Source organism: Orycteropus afer, unplaced genomic scaffold (genome assembly GCF_000298275.1).
Source record: "Orycteropus afer afer isolate SDZICR_OR568_19922 unplaced genomic scaffold, OryAfe1.0 scaffold00215, whole genome shotgun sequence".
Taxonomy (NCBI): Eukaryota; Metazoa; Chordata; class Mammalia; order Tubulidentata; family Orycteropodidae; genus Orycteropus; species Orycteropus afer.
This window is the reverse complement of record NW_006921802.1, coordinates 1,824,318-1,844,358: the sequence shown is the minus strand read 5'-3', so window position 1 is coordinate 1,844,358 and position 20,041 is coordinate 1,824,318. Positions and strand designations below refer to the sequence as shown.

The window sequence follows — 20,041 nt, the reverse complement described above, 5'->3', positions numbered from 1 at the left end:
TGTTCCCATGATGGGATCAGATGACTGTGTTCTGAGTGGCCAGTCTGCCCAAGGGGAGTTTCCCTTGGGGTGTGGCCTGCTTCCAAGATATCCAGGGACATCCTGGGAAGAGACAAGTTCTTTGAGGGATTGGAACCCTGGTGTGCGGACTACAAACTTCTGTGAGTGAGCAGCCCACCGCTCGGCCTGGAGATCTTGGATTCGTCCTTTGTTGGAGTCAACAACCAATGTACTGCCTTCCAGCCTTGAATTTCTCAGCCCCCTGTGCTTACGGAAGCTAAGGCTGCCGCCAGCCTGTTTCCTCCAGAGACTTGGACTTGCCGGCTTCTATACGCTTGCGAGCCATTTTCCTAAGATAAATTTCTCTCTTTCTCTCTCTATAAATATATATATACACTTTCCTGGTTTTTGTGTTTCTCTAGGGAACCCAATCTAACACAACAGGGTATGTTAACAAAGCATAAAAATCATGGACTTACATTTTTGGTAAAAGTATGTAGGATCTTAAGGCTCCTTTTGTGTTCCCTTCCTTCTTTAAACATAAGGTACCAAAAGTCAAACCAAAGCCAGGGCATCTTTATTCTTCTAAGTGTAAGGTCACTCATCCTATAAATAGGATAAAAGTACATTAGCTGTTAGATTAAAAAAAAAATGTATACTTCTGAGCACATACTATTTGATACCTGATTTCAATAAAGATAATATATAAGTGATGATGATGAGTCTTAGAGGTTACTAGGAGCTCCATGCTTTATGCTCAACAACGAGGGCATGCGCTATTTCTTATCCAGTGAAACTTAAAAAATAAACAATTAAAAGGTGATCTCTTTTTTTTTTTAATTTTTGCTGTGATTTAGGTGAAAGTTTACATAGTAAATTCATCTTTCATACAGAAGTTCACATACACTTTGTCTCATGACATTGACTCCAACTGACCACAGTGCCACAAGCTCCCCCCACTTCCTCCCCATGGTTATCTCTTCCCTGTGTCCTTCCCTCTCCTGCACTCCTGCCCCCTGAGCTGTCTTCCTGTGCATACACAGCCCTTTTATTCTACCACGATTGATCTCTCCAAGGAGTGTATCTATCTAATGTAAATATTCACCTGATATGCCTGTCTTTTGGTTGGCTGGAAGCCACAGGAATGGGTTTAATTCCAGACTTGAAGGGCAGCTAGGGGCCATAGTCTCAGGGGTTTCACCAGGCTCTATCAAACCAGAAAACCTGGTCCTTTTATTTATGATAAAAAAGGATCTTTAAAAGAATGAAGAATCCTTTTAAAAATATTCTTACTAGCTGGCAATCTGAACTCTGCTTCTGTTTCTTCAATGAGACCATCCAACCCTTCTGGGCTCTTAGACTACAGGTAGAGATGAAATTTACTTCTTTTTGTTATTGTAAAAATATGGATAACACAACATTTGCCAATTCAACATTTTTCTTGTATACAATTCAATGAGATCAATTACACCAGTCTTCTTGTGCAACCATCACCAATACCTGTTATGAAATTTCCCATACTCATTAACAAAAATTTCATGCTGCCTAAGGAATGATATCCCTCTTTCTCCATCACGGCCACCCTAGGTAACCACAATTAAACTCAGATCTCTATATATTTGTCTATTGTAGGTACTTCATACTAGTGAAATCAATATTTGTGAAATCATATTAGAAATCAGTATTTCAATATCTGTCCATCTGTGATTGACTTATTTACTTGTTTGTATTGTCTACTCATTTGTTTTGGTCACACTCTCCTGGAGTGACAGAAAACAACTGGCTGCCCTCTGCTACAGGAAAGTGTTCATTAAAGATAAATATGTCTCTTGGCTGTCCTTAGCCCTTCCCTCATTATTGCCACTAATGCAGCAGAAAGACCTCTGCATCATCTTTCTCAGCACCAGCTTAGATGCAACTTCTTCAGAAAGGCTTTTCCAGGCCACAAAATCTGCCAAGACTTAGTCCTGATTTTGTCTCTTATACCAAAATGATCTTCACCCTCCGAGCAATTATCATTCATAATTTAGAAATGTTTATTAATTGGTCACTGTCTGTCTCCCACATTATTCTGTCTGTTTTATGTACCACTACAAAACCACATAGGACCTCTGGTAGCATAGTGCCTAAGGCACTTGGCTGCTAACCAGAAGGCTGGCTGTTCAAACCCACCAGCCACTCCTCAGAAGGAAGATGGGGCAATCTACTTCCATAGTGATACTGCCTCGGAAACCCAAGGAGGGCTCGCTATGAGTCGGGTCTGACTCGACAGCACATAACAACAACAAAACCACATATACTTAGTATATAAAATATGGGAAAGTAGAATAAAAGACAAACAAAACACAATAAAAAAAAGCATACACAAAACAATAATTACAGCTAACATTTTAATAAAGTATCTTCCAGTCTTTTCTCTATGCATATTTTTTATACTTAGTAGTTTTATTAGATTGCATACAGTTGTTTATATTTTCATTTTCTCACTTAGCAACATAACATAAATACTTCTTAATGTATTATGAAATAATCATTTTAAATAACATTACACTGTGGATGTGTACTTAATTTACATAACAATTCTATTATTGTACTGTTAAAATACATGCCTGAATAGCCTAAATTTAATACAATGTTTCATTTGAAGCAATAAAAAAAGACACAACCCAGACAAAAATTATTAGCAACTTTTTAAAGCTCAAATTAGTAACAATTCTTAAAAATAAGTAAAAGGAAAAAAAATAAGTAAAAGGACTTTATTTACCTATAAACTGCACGGACATAGTCAGAATCCCCATTATTTTGAGCACCGATATTCTTCCCCATAGCTGTTTCTACAAAATATGGGTGAGAGGGATTGATTTGATTCATGCACATATCTTGTACTTACTTTGCAGTCGCAGATGCTATTAAAAAGACAGGAATTCTACTCTGTTTGTATATACTTTAGAATAGTTCTTCCCCTCATTTTCCTCTTCTGTTTTCCCTTCTACTTTTCAACTCCTTGTTTTCGTTCGTTCTTCCCTTTGACTTTCCTAGCACTTTGGTTCTGGGACTCTCCCCTTACCCCTCTTGCTTCTAGGGATTCTAATTTAGCAGTGGGGCCACCTAAAGAATCCAGAAATCCAGTGGCTCTTCATTTGCCTTCCCAGTGGAATGGTTTTTTTTTTTTTGGTCTATTTGGGCCATTATATCTTTACACCATAACCTTAAACAAACCAATGAGACTTACCACAGATTATATCTAAGGCACAGAGAGTGATGTAAAAAAAACAGTTAAATGCTTCTTGGTTAACATGTTTTTCAAGCTTATTAACCAATATATTTCCTTGTTCATTCATAACAGCTAAGAAATCTTCTAGAATTGTAAAATGGAAGGTGGGTGTTAACATTTTTCTTCTGGTGCGCCATTTGTTTCCAGTACTAGAAATAAAATACATGGTTATAAGTAAATAAATAAAACCAGCAAGCAAAGCATAGCCAAATCAACAAAATCCTCCTGAAACAGCTTACCCTAAAGATTCGCAAATGTTTTGCTCAGAATGTCAAAAGAACCACACACAATATTCATAAATAGTTATAGAATGTAGATATCTTCTACTTTGTTTCCTATGACTAATATTAAACACAGCATTCATAACAACTAATGATTTTAAGTGCATAAGTTTCTAACAACATAAATCATGACCAACCAACTCCGTGGTTCTACTTTTACCTCCATCAAGCTGGAGTTCTCCAAATTCCCTACAAGGGCCCTGGTTTTTCTCTTGCTAACCTTCTCCCAAAGGACAGGCACCTATTTTTGGATGCCAGTTCAAGGACTGTGCTCAAGATACTTCTTTGTTGCTAACTGTCTTTTTGTTTGTATTTTCAAGATGTTCCAGCTTCAAACTCTCCTTTGCTTTGATCCACTAATATATCAGGATTTCCTAATTCTGAACACTGGTAGAAATCATTTTGAACCTGGAGAATGCAGATTACCAAAAATCCTAGACTCCTGCTTTTCAAACTCCCTGTCAAATCTCCACTGTTAGCCAGACCTCTCCTTCCAACTTCTCCCCTATTTCTACCTAGCACAGTCTTGCTACAGGAAAGGCACTTGTGTCATCTCCACCTGGTTACAAATGACAACTATTTCCAAGAGACGGTTTTACAAACTTATGTTGGCATACCTTGTAAGAAGTCCTTGGCCAAGCCATGGTTCTAGGAACTTGTACATAGATGATTTGTCAATTTGCTTTGAACTAGTTAAAATTACCTTAGAAATAGAAAACACAATTTTTTTTTACCATAAATAAATAATAATAACGGGGTGGGGGGAACCTTACAACTTAGTTATAAGAGTATCAGGCTAGAATACAACTACATTTTAATGTAAAACGTGCTTAATGAATTTGAAGACATTATATTCGGCAAACAACAACAACAACATATTCTCTGAGATTGATTTTTATTCCTGAATCTAAAAGGGATTCAATTAGAGTTTTTGAACATAAAACTGTCATTCTGTCTTGGGGACAAAATGAAAATATGGGAACAGAAAATGTCGAGAATAGTTTCCAGGCTGCTTCCTCAAACTGGAAACAGCCAGTTAGTGAGTGGAGGTGAATCTGAAGATGATCACATGTGGGGGGATGGAAATCATAAGTTCATTTTCAGCTTTGTTGATTTTGAGAAATTCCAGATGACATGATTTGAAAGTAGAATGGAACTGAGGATAAGATATGAGCTGGAGATAAAAATGTGAGTGTGTCCAGCATATAGATACAACTGGGTGCCATGAGTGTTGATGGGACCACCATCAAGGACTGAGCACAAAACACGCCCCAGCATTAGAACATAACATCTAGCTTGTTATGATCTACACAGTCGAATGCCTTTGCATAGTCAATAAAACATAGGTCAACTTCTTTCTAGTATTCTTTGAGTTTAGCCAAGATCCATCTGACATCAGCAATGATATCCCTTGCTCTATGTCCTCTTCAGAATCTGGCTTGATATCAGATTAGGGTTGTCCTCTAGGCAAAATTAATTTGTAATAATAAATTTATAATGGGTATGAGACCCTGGGTACCTTGAGGGAAACACCCATGTCTTGTTGTTTATGTTAGGGTCCACCAGTTAGTTACAATTCATAGTGACCCTACATGCAACAGAACATCAACAGTCCTACATCATTCTCACAATTATTGCTATGTTTGAGCCCACTGTTGTAGCCACTGTATCAAACCACATCTTAATAATCTTATATTTTGGGAGTTTTAAACAGTGCTTGGAAGATAGCATGTTTTCACTTTGCAGAATCATCTAATTATGGATTATTTATGGTTTTATAAAACTACATCCTTCTGCAGACTTTCCAAAGGCAAACAAATACACTGGGACCTGATAATAAATGTGCACAGATATCTGGAAGTGTTATCATCCCCAGGATTCAAACTATATGGAAAGCACTTCATGGCATGTACATAGCCTAAAATATTTAATGGAATACTCTATGTACTGAATTCATTTAAGTAAAAGGACACATTTTTTAATAGTTATCCAATGAGATATTCACACCACCAAAAATCCAGTCAAATATTGGTCCTATTTACCCACCTCTACATTTTCTGCATTATAAAGGGCCACCATTGGCACTGGTCCGATCCAGAGTTTCAGCAGTGGCATATGTCGGTATTCTTCAGAATACTGAATTATCTGCTGAAAAAATTCTAGGAGAAAAAAAATATTTAATTTTAAATTCAATCAAGATGACAATTTTGTAATAAGTCCCTTATTGTTCTTTTTAGATGGGAGGAAGAAAGGAAGGAGGGAAGGAGAGAGGAAAGAAGGAAGAATGGAAAGAAGAAAAGGCTCTTCCTTTGGGTAAATCACTTAATCTCTCCCAGGTCTCTCACGTCTTAAAGGTAAAACAAATGATCCTTATCAAATGATTTAATTATGAATATTAAGTGAGACAGTACCCAGGAAGTAGTCTGATTAACTGAAATGTCAAACACTGGATGGTAGGTGAGGGGAATTGCTACAATATTAACATTAGCCTTGTGTGCATTTCAGAAGCTTTGGTGGCGTAGTGCCTAAGGCATCTGACTGCTAACCAGAAGGCTGGAAGTTCAAACCCACCAGTCACTCCTCGGAAGGAAGATGGGGCAATCTACTTCTGTAGTGATACCACCTTGGAAAGCCAAGGAGGGGTCGCTATGAGTCGGGTCCGACTCGACGGCACATGACAACAACAACAACAACAACCTATCTTCCAACTTCTCAAAGATCTCAGAGCCTTTACAGAAACTCTTCTCTCATGGGAAACTATTCCTGCTCTTTGACTAACAATACCAGTTATTCTTTAAGTGTCATCTCAGACATCTGAGAGAAGCCTTCTCTGATGCTACAAACTAGATAATTGGCTCCTTGTCCTTGCGCTAGCACCTAGATATTGGTTTCTACATACTGTTCTCCAATAACATAAATGAAGTATTCTTGGAGAGGTGGCCGTTTTCAGGAACAAGGTAGGGAAAATATAAGACAAGTGGTCAAGTGAACAATTTTTTAGTGCCAGAAATAAGAAAATGCTCAAACAGTGAGTGGGCCTTATTGAAAGGTCAAGAAGCCAATCAGAAAGAGCTTCCAGTGGTCAAAGCCAGAACAATTTAAGAAACAAAATAAACAATGCTAGTACTGGATTACAAAGCACTCAAATAACATACATGAGTCCATACTACTTTCTATACTCACAGACAAATATAAATAAATAAATAGCTAAGTAAGTAAGTAAATAGGGACAGCTCTTCCTTACAGAAGAATTGCAATTAATGATTACACAAAAAATGAAATACAAAATTACCATTATACAAACACTACAGTAATATTTGTTGCAGACAAACTCTACAAAAGGAAGCTAAAATCAGTGAATGCTCAAAGTGTGAGGAGAAACAGGATAGTCTTAAAAAAAAAAAAAAAAAAAAAACCCTGTCAATTCCTGGAGGCTTCTTTTTTGCAAACATCTTCAATGTAGCTTGGACTTTTTCCTCTCTCAGTATCATTGGTTCTTGATCATATGTCACTTCCTATAAAGAAGGCTAAACATCAAACAGTAGATAGCCCAGTCTTCCTTCCAAGGAGTGGCTGATGGGTATGAACTGTCAGCCTTCTGGTTAGCACTTAGGTAGGCACTTAGCCTTAGGCACTACACCACTTATTGCAACTCAAAGTTTGAATTTTTTCTTCAATTCTTCAATTCTCTCAGCTTGAGAAATGCCAAGTGTGTTCTTCCCTTTTGGTTATTTAACTCCAGGTCTTTGCACATTTCATTGTAATACTTTACTTTGTCTTCATGACCTGCCCTTCTGTTCAGCTCTTCTAATTCATCTTTTCTTCTATTCACTATAGCTACTCTTCATTCAAGAGCAAGTTTCAGAGTCTCTTCTGACATACATTTTGGTCTTTTCTATCTGTCTGATCTTTCTAATGACCTTTTGCTTTCTCAAGTATGATGTTTTTGATGTCATCCCACAACTCACTGGATATTCAATCATTAGCGTATGTTCTGATTATCTAGTGCAGCACTGACAAGAAATATACCACAAATGGGATGGCTTGAACAAACAGGAGTTTATTCTCTTACAGTTCGGGAGGCTAGAAGTCCAAGTTCAAAGTGCCAGGCTCTAGGGGCTGTGTGAAAGCCCCTCGACCTTGGGCTTCAGCTCTGCCTCTTGCTCATGGCCCACTGAAGCTGGAGGCATCTCTTCAGTCAGCCAGCTACTGGCTACTGAGGCTAACAAACTCAAGGTCGACAAATAAAATGGCAGAGTCCTGATGTTACCAAAACACACAGCAGGCCATTAATTCAATTCCATAGAAAATCCCAAGGTCAGCAGAGCATGGCAGGCTGCTGAACAATGACATGGCTATATGCAGGATTCAAGTGTGCCATAAGCTAGAGACCATTCTCAAAGCTGTTTTTATATATGGGAAGCAAACCACATGCCCAAAGCAGCTACTCAACTGCTCTAATAGATTCCACAATGGAGTTAATTACTCCATGGGGAATACTACACTCAGCTGCCCAGCCACACGAACAGGCCCAGCCAAGTTGACACACAAACATAACCACGACAGTGTACTATGTGTCAAATCTATTCTTCAGATGGTCTCTAAACTGAGGTGTGAATTACTCAAGTTCATACTTTGGCTCCTGTGGACTTGTTCTAACTTTCTTCAGCTTCAGCTTGAACTTGCATATAAGCAACTGATGCTTTGTTTTGAAGTTGGCCCCTGGTCTTGTTTTGACTGATGATATTGAGTTTCTCCATTGTCTTTTTCCATGGATGTAGTCAATGTGATATTTGTTTATCTGGTGAGGTGAATGTGTATAGTCATCATTTATGTTGTTGCAAAAAGGTATTTGCAATACTAAGTCATCATCGTTGTTGTTGTTAGGTGTAGTCAAGTCATCTCTAACTCATAGCAACCCTATGCACAGCAACCAGAATGAAATACTGCCTGGTCCTGCTCCAGCCTCACAATCCTTGCTATACCTGAGCCCACCATTGCAGCCACTGTGCCAATCCATCTCATTGAGGGCCTTCCCCTTCTTTGTTGACCCTCCACTTTACCAAGCTTGTTATCTTTCTCCAGCAAATAGTTCTTCCTGACAACATGACCAAAATAGGTGAGATGAAGTCTGGCCATTCTCACTTCTAAGGAGCATTCAGGTTGCACTTCTTCCAATACAAATTTTTAGTGCTTGTAACAGTCCATGGTACTCTTAGTATTCTTCTCCAACACCACAACTCAAAAGCATGAACTCTTCTTTGGTCTTCCTTATTCATTGTTCAGCTCTCACATGCATATGAGGTAATTGAAAATACTATGGCTTGGGTTAGGTGCACCTTAGTCTTCAAGGAGACATCTTTGCTCTTCCCTTGAAAGAGGTGTTTTGCAGTAGATTTGCCCAATGCAATACGTCATCTGATGTCTTGACTGCTGCTTCCATTGGTGTTGGTTGTAGAACCAAGTAATATTAAGTCCTTAACAACTTCAATCTTTTCTCTATCCATCGTGAAGCTGTTTATTAGAGCAGTTGTGAGGATTTTGTTTTTTTTATATGGAGATGTAACCCATACTGAAGACTGAAGTCTTTAATCTTCATCACTAAGTACTTCAAGTCATCCTCACTTTCAGCAAGGATGTTATGTCATCTCCATATCACAAGTTGTTAATGAATCTTCCTCCAATCTTGATGTGATGTTATTCTTCATATAATACAACTTCTCGGATTATCTGCTCAGCATACAAATTGAGTAAGTATGGTGAAAGGATACAACCCTGATGCACACTCTCTTCCTGATTTTAAACGCTTCGGTATCCCCTTGTTCTGTATGAATGACAGCCTCCTGATCTATGTACAGGTTCCTCATGAGCACAATTAAGTGTTCTGGAATTCCCATTCTTCTCAATGTTATCCATAATTTATTATGATCCACACAATCAAATGCTTTAGCATAGTCAATAAAACATAAGTAAATATCTTTTTGGAATTCTTTGCTTTCAGCTAAGATCCATCTGACAACAGCAATGATATCCTTCGTTCCACATCCTCTTCTGAATCAGCTTGCATTTCTGGAGGCTCTCTGTCAATATACTGCTGCAACCATTTTTTAATTCTGTTCAGTGATTTTACTTGCATGTGATGTTAATGATAATATTGTTCAATAATGTCCACATTCTGTGGGATCACCTTTCTTTGAAAAGGGTACAAATATGGATCTCCCCCAGTTAGTCCGTGAGGTACCTTTCTTCCAAATATCTTGGCATAGCCAAGTGAGTGCCTCCAGTGCAGCATCCAGTCCATTTTGACTCACTAATGCCTAGGATATCGATCTTTATGTGCTTCATTTCATTTTTGATAATTTGCAGTTTTCCTAGATTCATACTTTGTACATTCCATGTTCTGATTATTAATGGATATTTGCAGCTGTTTCTACTCATTTGAGTTGTTCCACATCAGCCAATGGAGGTCCTGAAAGATTTATTCCATCCATACCATTACGGTCATCTCTACTCTGAAGAGTCGGCTCTTCCCCAGTCCTGTTTTGAGTGACTTCCAACCTGATGGGCTCATCATCTGCCACTATATTGGACAGTGTTTCAGGGTTATTCATAAAGTTGTCCTGTAATATATCAGACAGTGTTTCACTGCTATTCAGAAGGTTTTCATTGGCTAATTCTTTGAGAAGTGGATGGTCTCTTCCTTCTTCTGAGTCTGTCTTAGTCTGGAAGCTCCGCTAAAAGCTGTCCACTGTGAGTGACACTGCTGGCATTTTGCAACACCAGTGGTATAGCCTCCAGCCTCACAGCAACATGCAAGCCACCACAGGATGACAAACGATGGACAAGTTCATCTCCCTTAGTTGTTCCTAGCCCATCTTCCCACTTCCTAGCTGTGCCGATAATTAATTAAGTCACTGGTCTTGGAAACAATTAATTAAGTCATTGGTCTTGGAAAATTCTCTTACATGACCGCCAATGTCATTTCTATCATGAAGGCCATATTTTCCAACTACTGATCTCTCTTCTTCGTTTCCAACTTTTGCAGTCCAATCACAAGTGATTATCAATGCCTCTTGATTGCAATCCTGATCAATTTCAGAGTGCAGAAGTTGGTAAATAAATAAATAAATAAATGTAAATGTATAAATTACAAAGGGAAAAATAGTAACTTTAGAGTGAAAAAACCTGGCAGATAATCACTTTCACCAAGTGACCAAGGCTATCACACTAATGGTAACACATACCATCATCATGAGCACCCTAATACAATGCAATGCAATAACCATAACATCATTTTATGGTAATTTCACCGAAATACATGACCTCAATCTAATTACGAGAAAACATCAGCAATTATGAATAGTCCTGAAACGTCTGATACAGTGCCGGAAGATGAACCCCTCAGGTCAGAAGGCACTCAAAAGATAACTGGGAAAAAGCTGCCTCATCAGAATAGAGTCTAGCTTAATTATATGGACAAAGAAGAGCTTTGGGGGCCTCCATTTGCTGAAATGGCATGACTCAATATGAGAAGAAACAGCTGCAAACATCCATTGATAATCTGAACATGGAATGTACGAAGTATGAATCTAGGAAAATTAGAAGTTGTCAAAAATGAAATGGAATGCATAAAGACTGATATCCTAGGCATTAGTGAGCTGAAATGGACCAGATTTGGCCATTTTGAATCAGATAACCATAAAATCTACTATGCCAGAAATGACAAATTGAAGAGGAACAGTGTGGCATTCATTGTCACAAAAAATGTTTCAAGATCCTGAAGTACAATGCTGCCAGTGATATGATAATATCCATACACCTACAAGGAAAGCCAGTTACTACTACTATTATTCAAATTTATGCACAAACGACCAAAGCAAAAGATGAGAAAATTGAAGATTTTTACCAACTTCTGCAGTCTGAAATTGACCAAACCTGCATTCAAGATGTGACTGGAATGCAAAAGTTGGAAACAAAGTAGAATCACCAGTAGTTGGAAAATTTGGCCTTAGAGATAGAAATAATGCTAGAGAAATTGCATGACAGAATTTTTCAAGCCCAACATTCATTGCAAATACTCTTTTTCAACAGCAGCTATACATGTAGACTTCACCAGACAGAGTACACAAGAATCAGATTGACTACATCTGTGGCAAGAGGTGATAGAGAAGCTCAATATCTTCAGCCAAAACAAGGCCAGGAGCTGATTGTGGAACAGACCGTCAACTACTCATTTGCAAGTTCAAGTTCAAGTTGAAGACAATTAAAACAAGTCCAAGAAAGCCAAACTATGACCTTGATTATAGCCCTCCTGAATTTAGAGACAATCTAAAGAATAGATTTGATGTATTGAACACCAATGACTGAAAACCAGAGAATTGTGGGATGACATCAAGAACATCATCCATTCTCACACTGCTGGATCTCAAAACCTACTATACAGCCACAGTAGTCAAAACTGCCTGGTATTGGTACAATGACAGACACTTAGACCAATGGAATACAATTGAGAACCCAGAAATAGATCCATCTATAATGGGGAAGAGAATGTTTGTTCAATAAATGGTACTGGCAAAACTGGATAACCATTTGCAGAAAAACAAAACAAGATCTGTACCTCACACCATATACAAAAGCTAACTCCAAAGGGACCAAAGACTTAAACGTGAAACCTAAAACTATAAAGTTCCTCAAGGAAAAACTAGGGGCAAATTTAGGGGCCATAATACATGGCATAAATAGACTCTCAAGCATAACCCAAAATGCACAAACAGCAGAAGAGAAACTAGATGAATGGGACCTTCTAAAAATTAAATTTTTATGTACTTCCAAAAACTTCTCCTAACGAGTCAAAAGAGAACCTAGAGATTGGGAAAAAATATTTGGCAATGACATATCTGACAAGTGATTTATCTCTAGAATTTATAGAAAACTCCAACACCTCAATAACAGAAAGACAAACAACCCAATTAAAAAATGGGCAGAAGACATGAATAGACACTTTACCAAGGAGGATATTCAAGTGGCCAACAGACAAATGAAGAAATGCTCATGATCATTAGCTATTAGACAGATGCAAATCAAAACAACAATAAGATAACACCTTGCCCCAGCACTAGCAGCAAAGTTCAACAAGACAGAAAATAACAAATGCTGGTAAGGATGTGGAGAGATTGGGACTCTCATACACTGCTGGTGGGACTGTAAAATGGTACAACCACTGTGAAAAGCAGTATGGCAATTCCTTAAAAAATTGGAATTAGAAACACCATTTGACCCAGCCATTCCATTACTAGGTATATATCCAAAAGAAGTAAGAGCCATGACAAGAACAGACATATGGACACCCAAGTTCATTGCAGCACTATTTACAACAGCAAAAAGATGGAAATAACCTAGGTGTCTATCAATTGAGAAACAGATAACCAAACTATGGTACATACATATAATGGAATACTATGCAAACCTAGAGAATAACCTAGAATCTGCAAAACACCACATAATGTGGATGAATTTGGAGGACATTATGCTTAGTGAAATAAGGCAATCACAGAAGGACAAATATTGTATTAGTCCATTATTGTAAAAGTGAAAGAAAGGTTTATATATGGAAGGAAGTTTTCTTTGGTAGTTACAAGGGGTGGGAGGGAGCTCTGGTAGCATAGTGCCTAAGGCACTTGACTGCTAACCAGGAGGCTGGCGGTTCAAACCCACCAGCCACTCCTCGGAAAGAAGAAGGTTGGGCAATCTATTTCTGTAGTGATACTGCCTCAGAAACCCAAGGAGGGGGTCTCTACGAGTCGTGTCCAACTCGATGGCACATAACAAAACAACATAACAGGGGTGGGAGGGAAGGGGAAGGAACACTGTTAGATAGGTAGAGATAAGTATTGATTTGGGTGAAGAGAAGGGTAATGTACCAAATGTGAGTGATCAATATGGTGGCACTGAGGAAGAGGAAGACAGAGAGGTACAGGGGAGCTGCAGACAACAAAGATCAACCCTTTTGCACATACAGTACTGCATTGTCAGTGAAGGTAAACATTGATATGAGTGGATAGGTGGGTGGACAGGCTGAACTATTAGGTATGTCTATGTAGTGGGGAGTGTACCCAAGACCATGTATAGGGTTGGCAGACAATGTTTCTACAAGTGTATTTGTATGTTTTTTAAGAATTCCCAGATGTATAGTAGAGCTGACAAGGAACAAAGTTTTAGTCCTTCTTGGTCATGGCCAGCTACCCAGAGGGAATGAATAGTTAAACCTGTGGGGTCGGGACCATAGTCGCAGGGGACATCAAGCTCAATTGGCATAACATGCTACACAAAACATTGTTCTACCTCCTACTTAGCAAGAGGAATAGCTGAGCAGAAGGACAAAGGCTTGAAATTTCACTGTATGTTAGAAGCAGCCAAGCATTTAAATAGGCATGATCACAGTGAGAGATGAAGCTAAAGCTCCGGAGAGTTATAGGTGTTTGGTTTTCTTTTATAGTCTGTAGAGAATAAGAAATTTTCTGTTGAGAAGCAGCATGACTAGAGTTGTATTTTAGTACAATAACACTAAAATGTCTAAGATAATATATATAATTTGGGCATATTGGGTCCACGGGAGGCTACTGGGAGTAACAAAAAGACCAGGATTCGATACAGACTGGTTAGTGTTGGGTATGAGGAAATGGTGACCATCATTGCTATCTACAGCATCAGATACCAACTCCTTCTGTGTTAACATCCATGAGGCCCCTTCTGGAGAGTGTAGCATGGCAATCGGTACGGAAGCAATGGAGACACTTCTAGTCACAGAATATTGAACTGACCAGTGCCATTTGTATGGAAACACACTACAGTATCCAGTGACTAAAGGACTAGAATACAAGGTTCAGATGTCAGAGGAAAAACCTGGCAAACGATATAAAGGTTGTCCAGGACCAAGTTAAACAAACTGAAGTCAAGGGAGGATTCAAGTTCTAGCTGGGGAAATAGTAACACATTAGGAAACAAGGCAGAAGTCTCATTACACAACTGGGAAAACCTAGTAGGGAAGGGGTTGGTAGGCATATAGGTACCCAATGCTTCTCCGGGGAAAGAGCAAAAAGAATTTTAAATTCCATGAGGCCACTAACTTAGTACTTGAGATTTCAACAAGGCTGTTTTGACATAGTAATTTGAGTGCCAAGCACAAATTGACATGGCATGAAAAATAGACCACTACACATAGCAGATGATGATAGTTTATAGGTAAGTGAAATGTACGACTGAAATGTTACTAGAGATTAAAGAGAGAAATTTATTAGTTGTACATTTTAAGGGCAGTGAAATTATTCTGCATGATACTGTAATGGTGTTTATATGACATTTGTCAAAACCCATAAGCCTGCACAACCCAAAGCATCAACTCTCATGTAACTAGTGACTTTAGCTAATAATAATGTTACCAGTAATAGTTCATCTATTTTAACAAATATGCCTGCTGAGATGTTAATATTAAGAGAAACTGTGCGCCAGGGGAAAAAGGGATCCATGAATACTCTGTACTCTCTGAGTAATTTTTATGTGTACCTAAAAGTGCTCTACAAATAAAGTGTACTAAATTTTTAAAAATATCAAAATTTCCAGTTTTTTCTAGTATCAACAAATGTACACAAGAGACATGCTCATCCCTGCTCCTCATCTCTGGGTTTCACGGTAGACTGCTCAAAGTACAGATAGACTGTGGCTCAGGGATGGCTGCTGAGTATAATAATAAGGAAATCCAAACCAAATCAATCTAACTGCCATTGAGTTGGTCCCGACTCACAGAGACCCCTCCTTGGGTTTCCGAGGTGGTATCACTAAGAAAGTAGATTGTCCAGCCTTCCCTCTGAGGAGTGGCTGGTGAGTTTGAACCAACAGCCTTCTGGTTAGCAGTCAAATGCCTTAGGCACTATGCTATCAGAGTGTCTGCCCATTCTGGCATACCAAAATCTGGTAACAACGATCTTGTAATTGTTTCTTTTGTTGGCTCCAACTCATGACTACTTTATGTGTAACAAGAACAAAATGTTGCCTGGTTCTCTGCCATCTTCATACTCAGTGGTACGTTTGAACCCATATTCTATAATGGCGAATATTTATTTTGTCATATTTATTTGCTGTGCCTGCTTATGGCATGCCAGACTCTATGGTAAACTTTTATAAGGAACTCTGGCGGTACAGTAGATAAGACAATTGCTTGCTAAGCAGAAGGTCTGCAGTTCAAACTCACCAGTTGCTTAAAATTTTAATGACTTAAAAAATTTAGTACACTTTTTTTATGCTTTGCCATAGCCACATGCAATGTCCTATTATTACTGTCATTTAACAGTTGAAGAAATTGTTCATAGGTAAGTAATTGACCAATAGCACAAAGATAGTAAAGGACAGAACCTGGTTTTGTACCTAACGCAATCAGAGGCCAAAACATGCCATCTTAGCTGGGTCAAATCACCACTGTCAAAATATTTTGCTTCATGCTAATATGCTATCTGATAGAGAAGATAGGGAAGTCTGAGCCAGTGGTTTGAAAATATCAGGTCTTACAGCAGGGAACTCTGGTAGCATAGTGCCTAAGGCACTTGACTGCTAACCAGGAGGCTGGCGGTTCAAACCCACCAGCCACTCCTGGGAAGGAAGGTTGGGCAATCCTACTTCCGTAGTGATAACTGCCTCAGAAACCCAAGGAGGGGTCACTAGGAGTCGGGGCTGACTCGATGGCAAATAACAACAACAACAATAGCAGGGAACAGCTGGGGAAAGCAGAAGCTGACACAATGGACTAGACAACCAAGCGGTTAAGGTTTGAGAGGCCACTTAGAAACCAACTGAAATGTTCCGGGTGAGATTATTGAGGCCAGTATCCATAAAATGATGGACACATTCTCTTGGATAAGAGACACAACTATTGCGGACAAGGAACACATCTTAAAATAGTATAATATCCTAACTTTGCTAGCGGAGTCACAAAGTAGAGGCTCAATAAATGCTTGACTGCTGCTGTTGGCAGTGGGTTGGGTTGGGTTTGTTGGTAACCAAGTCCTAGACAATGGCCTGAGAATTTTTCATGCTTTAAAAATCCTTAAAATAACTCTGACAGATAGTTACTTTTACAAATCAAGAAAACTTTGGCAGACCATTTTAAGCTATTTATTGAAAGCCAGACAACTTGTTGCTTGCAAAACTAGAAATTGAGCAAAGGGGTTATCTGATGTCAAAGTACTTGTTGAAAAGTTCACCTTTGTGCCATTCTTTTCACTCAGAAAGCTAACTCAGAAACAATGATTTTAGATATTTCCATCAGCTCAGTTTGTTTTATTCACTAAAAATTTCAATTCTTGAAAAAATTCCACAGAAGAATACAATGAAGACTTTTAAATATACCACTTCCCTGGGGGGCAAACAGGAGGCTATCTATAATTTTACAAAGTTATTTTTAAAGTGAAGACCTCTGATGGCATAATGGTGAACATATTTGGCTGTTAACCAAAAAGGTGATGGTTCAAACCCACCAGCAGCTCCATGGGAGAAAGATGAAGCAGTCTGATTCTGTAAGATTTACAGCCTAGAAAATCCTTTGGGGCAGTTCTACTACTCTGCCCTGTAGGGTCACTAGAGTTAGAACACACTCAGTGGCAGGCCGTTTTTATTTTAATGCCATGAAGACTTAGGCTATAAAGGGAGGTTAGCTCTGCTTTCAGTGTTAACCAAGATCACTTTTACAAACAAGATTTTTGTATTTCTAAATGTGTTGTTGGATCACTTGAAATATCAGTCATGTGAATTCTTGGTTGGGAAGGTTGGGCAATCCTACTTCCGTAGTGATACTGCCTTGGAAACCCAAGGAGGGGTCGCTATGAGTCGGGGCCGACTCGACGGCACATAACAACAACAACAATAAAGAGTTTATTTACTTGGATTTCTTTTCCAAGAAAATATTTTCATTATTTTGCAAACATGGTCCCATGAGGCCTCATCTCATTTCTATGAAGTTGAAATGACAGCGTTATCTTTACTGAGAGGAACAGAAATGGAAAAGTGTCACACAATCTTTCAAGGTTTGGAGTTAATGCTTGATCTTTGTGACAACTATTAATAACTAATCTGAGAGGGAACTGGGTTCTGCTCCTAGGCCCATCTTAAAATATGTAATGTTGGGAAATATTTTCAGCTCTGTGTAACTCACCTTACATACCCATGAAAATGAAGTGCTATGATTTGATTCACCCTTCCTGCCCAGGGACTGATTACATATACTTGCTACTTTTGAGAGCTTTCTAAGTTTGTTTTTTTTTTTTTTTCCCCTCACAAAACACAATAAAAGCCTATCTCTTTTAAAAGAAGATAATCTCAATTAAACAATTCACTCTTCAATAAATAACGCTTTTGAAACTTGACATGTAATTTTGCAAAAGTCCTATCATCAGTTTGTTATTAGGCAATCTCCTTAAGAGGGCTAAAATACGAAGTTCAAGAAGAAATGAAAGTAATGGTCGAGTCTTATGATATCCTTGGGTGGAGGAGCCCTAAATGGATCTGCCTCCCTTCTTTTCCCAAGTAGAAAAGAGGGAAAGGAGGCAGCACCAAATATTAAAGTTATTTTGCGGTATTGCAGGGAAATCTCTGTCGTTCAGACTTTTTCTTTAAAAAGAAAACAAAGCCAAGAGAGGAGAAAAGACTGAAAGAGTTCTAAGACCAGAGCAACCACGAGGTGGGAAAAGGAGAAGACAGAAAGCAGAAGGACAAGAGTGTGCAAACACTGCGTTCTATGTTCTACATAAGCAAAGGGTTAATTAAGAAATGAGACAGGAAGGGGCACTAGCAATGTTTACAACAAACAGACCCTTCTCTTTCCAAGCAGCCAACGCCTCCAGTGACAGAATTCCGAAAGGATAAATTGAGCGAGGCTTTGTGGAACCCTGGCTGCAGAAGGGGCATTTGGGGACCTCCGGGCTCCTGATGGTCCCTAGCTCCCTTCCAGGAAGTCTTCGGCTGAGCTGGGCGGGCAAGGCGCCCCAGCCCTAGGGTAGGAATACGGCCGTCCAGGGGTGGCTCCTACCTTTTCCGTCCGGCTTCATCATCAGCGCGTGGCCCACCAGAGGAAAGGCGCGGGCAATCGTTGGGATAGCCCTCATCTGGTGCCATTTCCGCGCATAGCTCGCTAACATCTGCAAACAGCTCAGCAGTAGGGTGGCGCCCGCCAGGAACACGGCGTTCGCCGCACCCCACAGCAGCACCGTATGACCGGAGGACACCAGCCACTGCACCATCATCGCGCCGGAGCCCACTCTGCCGGGGGCCCACTCTGCGCGGGGATGTGGCGGCACTGACGATGGGAGGATGGAGGGAAAAGGGGCAGGGGGACGGGTACAAATAAGGACAGAGGGGCAGGCCCTGGAGAAGCGGCTGGATCCGGCCCTCTGTGTTCACGTGTGGGTGTCACGCATTCTGGGCACTCGGGAGGCGGGGACGTGCGGTCCGCTAGAAGCAGATGAGTCCTAGCGGCAAAGAAGGGGCGCACGTCTCCATCCGGAGGTGGGAGGTGGGCGCAGAGCAGACGCCCTGAAATGCGGGCCTAGGGACCGGCGATTCCTACGCCATGCCTGGGGCTGCTGAGGTTCTCAGGGCAGGCTTTGAAAGATTTTGTTGTTATGTGCGGTGGAGTCGGCCCTGACTACGGGAGTATATATGGCTGGTGGGATTGAACCGCCAGCCGTCTGGTTAGCAGTCAAGTGTTTTAGGCATTATGCCACCGGAGCTCCTGTTTTGAGCTATAGAGGTTAGTTAGAAAAGAAAGCACTGAGGACAGGGGCTGTTACTGTGAAAGGCAAAGCATAGGTATGGCGCACGGGCCTTTGTTTTGTTCCAGCTGAAAGTGAAAGACCGGAAAACAACCTCTGCGTCCCAACGGACTGTTTTGAACTCAAATGAAAGCTCTTGGGGGCGGAGCAGAGAGGAAGCAGCATTAAATGTTGGGCCAGCTTGGGGATGGGGGTTTTAAATCTTCTCACCAGCAGCGGTTTCCGGAGCTCTGGTAGAATAGTGGCTAAGCCACTTGACTGCTAACCAGAAGGCTGACGGTTCAAACCCGCCAGCCACTCCTCGGAAGGAAGATGGGGTAATCTACTTCCGTAATGATACTGCCTTGGAAACCCAAGGAGGGCTCGACTATGAGTCGGGTCTGACTTGACGGCACACAACAACAACAACAGGGGTCTGAGAGTGCAAAACACTGGAATTTAGGACCCGGTTGCTGGCCTTGAGGAAGTTGGGGCACAGTGAGAAATCTTCTAAAATTACAACAAAGAGACATCTGGTTGGAAAGTCACCCTTTGAAGCCTATTTTTTTTTTCCCCCAGCTGGGTGCTTAACCTCACACTTCCTTGCACAATCGGCAGTATTGCTGTCCTCCACCTGGATTAGCTACAAAGCAGGTGCAAGCTTTTCTCAGGGACTCTCTGCTGCTTGAGAG

General features: G+C 40.1%; 1 protein-coding gene across 1 annotated transcript in view; it reads right to left on the bottom strand.

The window, feature by feature from the left end:
- Nucleotides 1–18,842, bottom strand: part of LOC103203393 (cytochrome P450 4V2) — a 44,883-nt gene extending 26,041 nt beyond the window's left edge. Inside the window, exons 1-6 of the mRNA XM_007948390.1 lie at nt 18,629–18,842; nt 5,602–5,714; nt 4,173–4,258; nt 3,233–3,423; nt 2,765–2,834; nt 480–606 (exon numbers count right to left, since the gene is read on the bottom strand). Of these exons, the coding sequence (XP_007946581.1) occupies nt 480–606; nt 2,765–2,834; nt 3,233–3,423; nt 4,173–4,258; nt 5,602–5,714; nt 18,629–18,842 (801 nt within the window). The remainder of the gene's footprint in view (nt 1–479; nt 607–2,764; nt 2,835–3,232; nt 3,424–4,172; nt 4,259–5,601; nt 5,715–18,628) is intronic.
- Between the last annotated feature and the right edge of the window lie 1,199 nt (nt 18,843–20,041).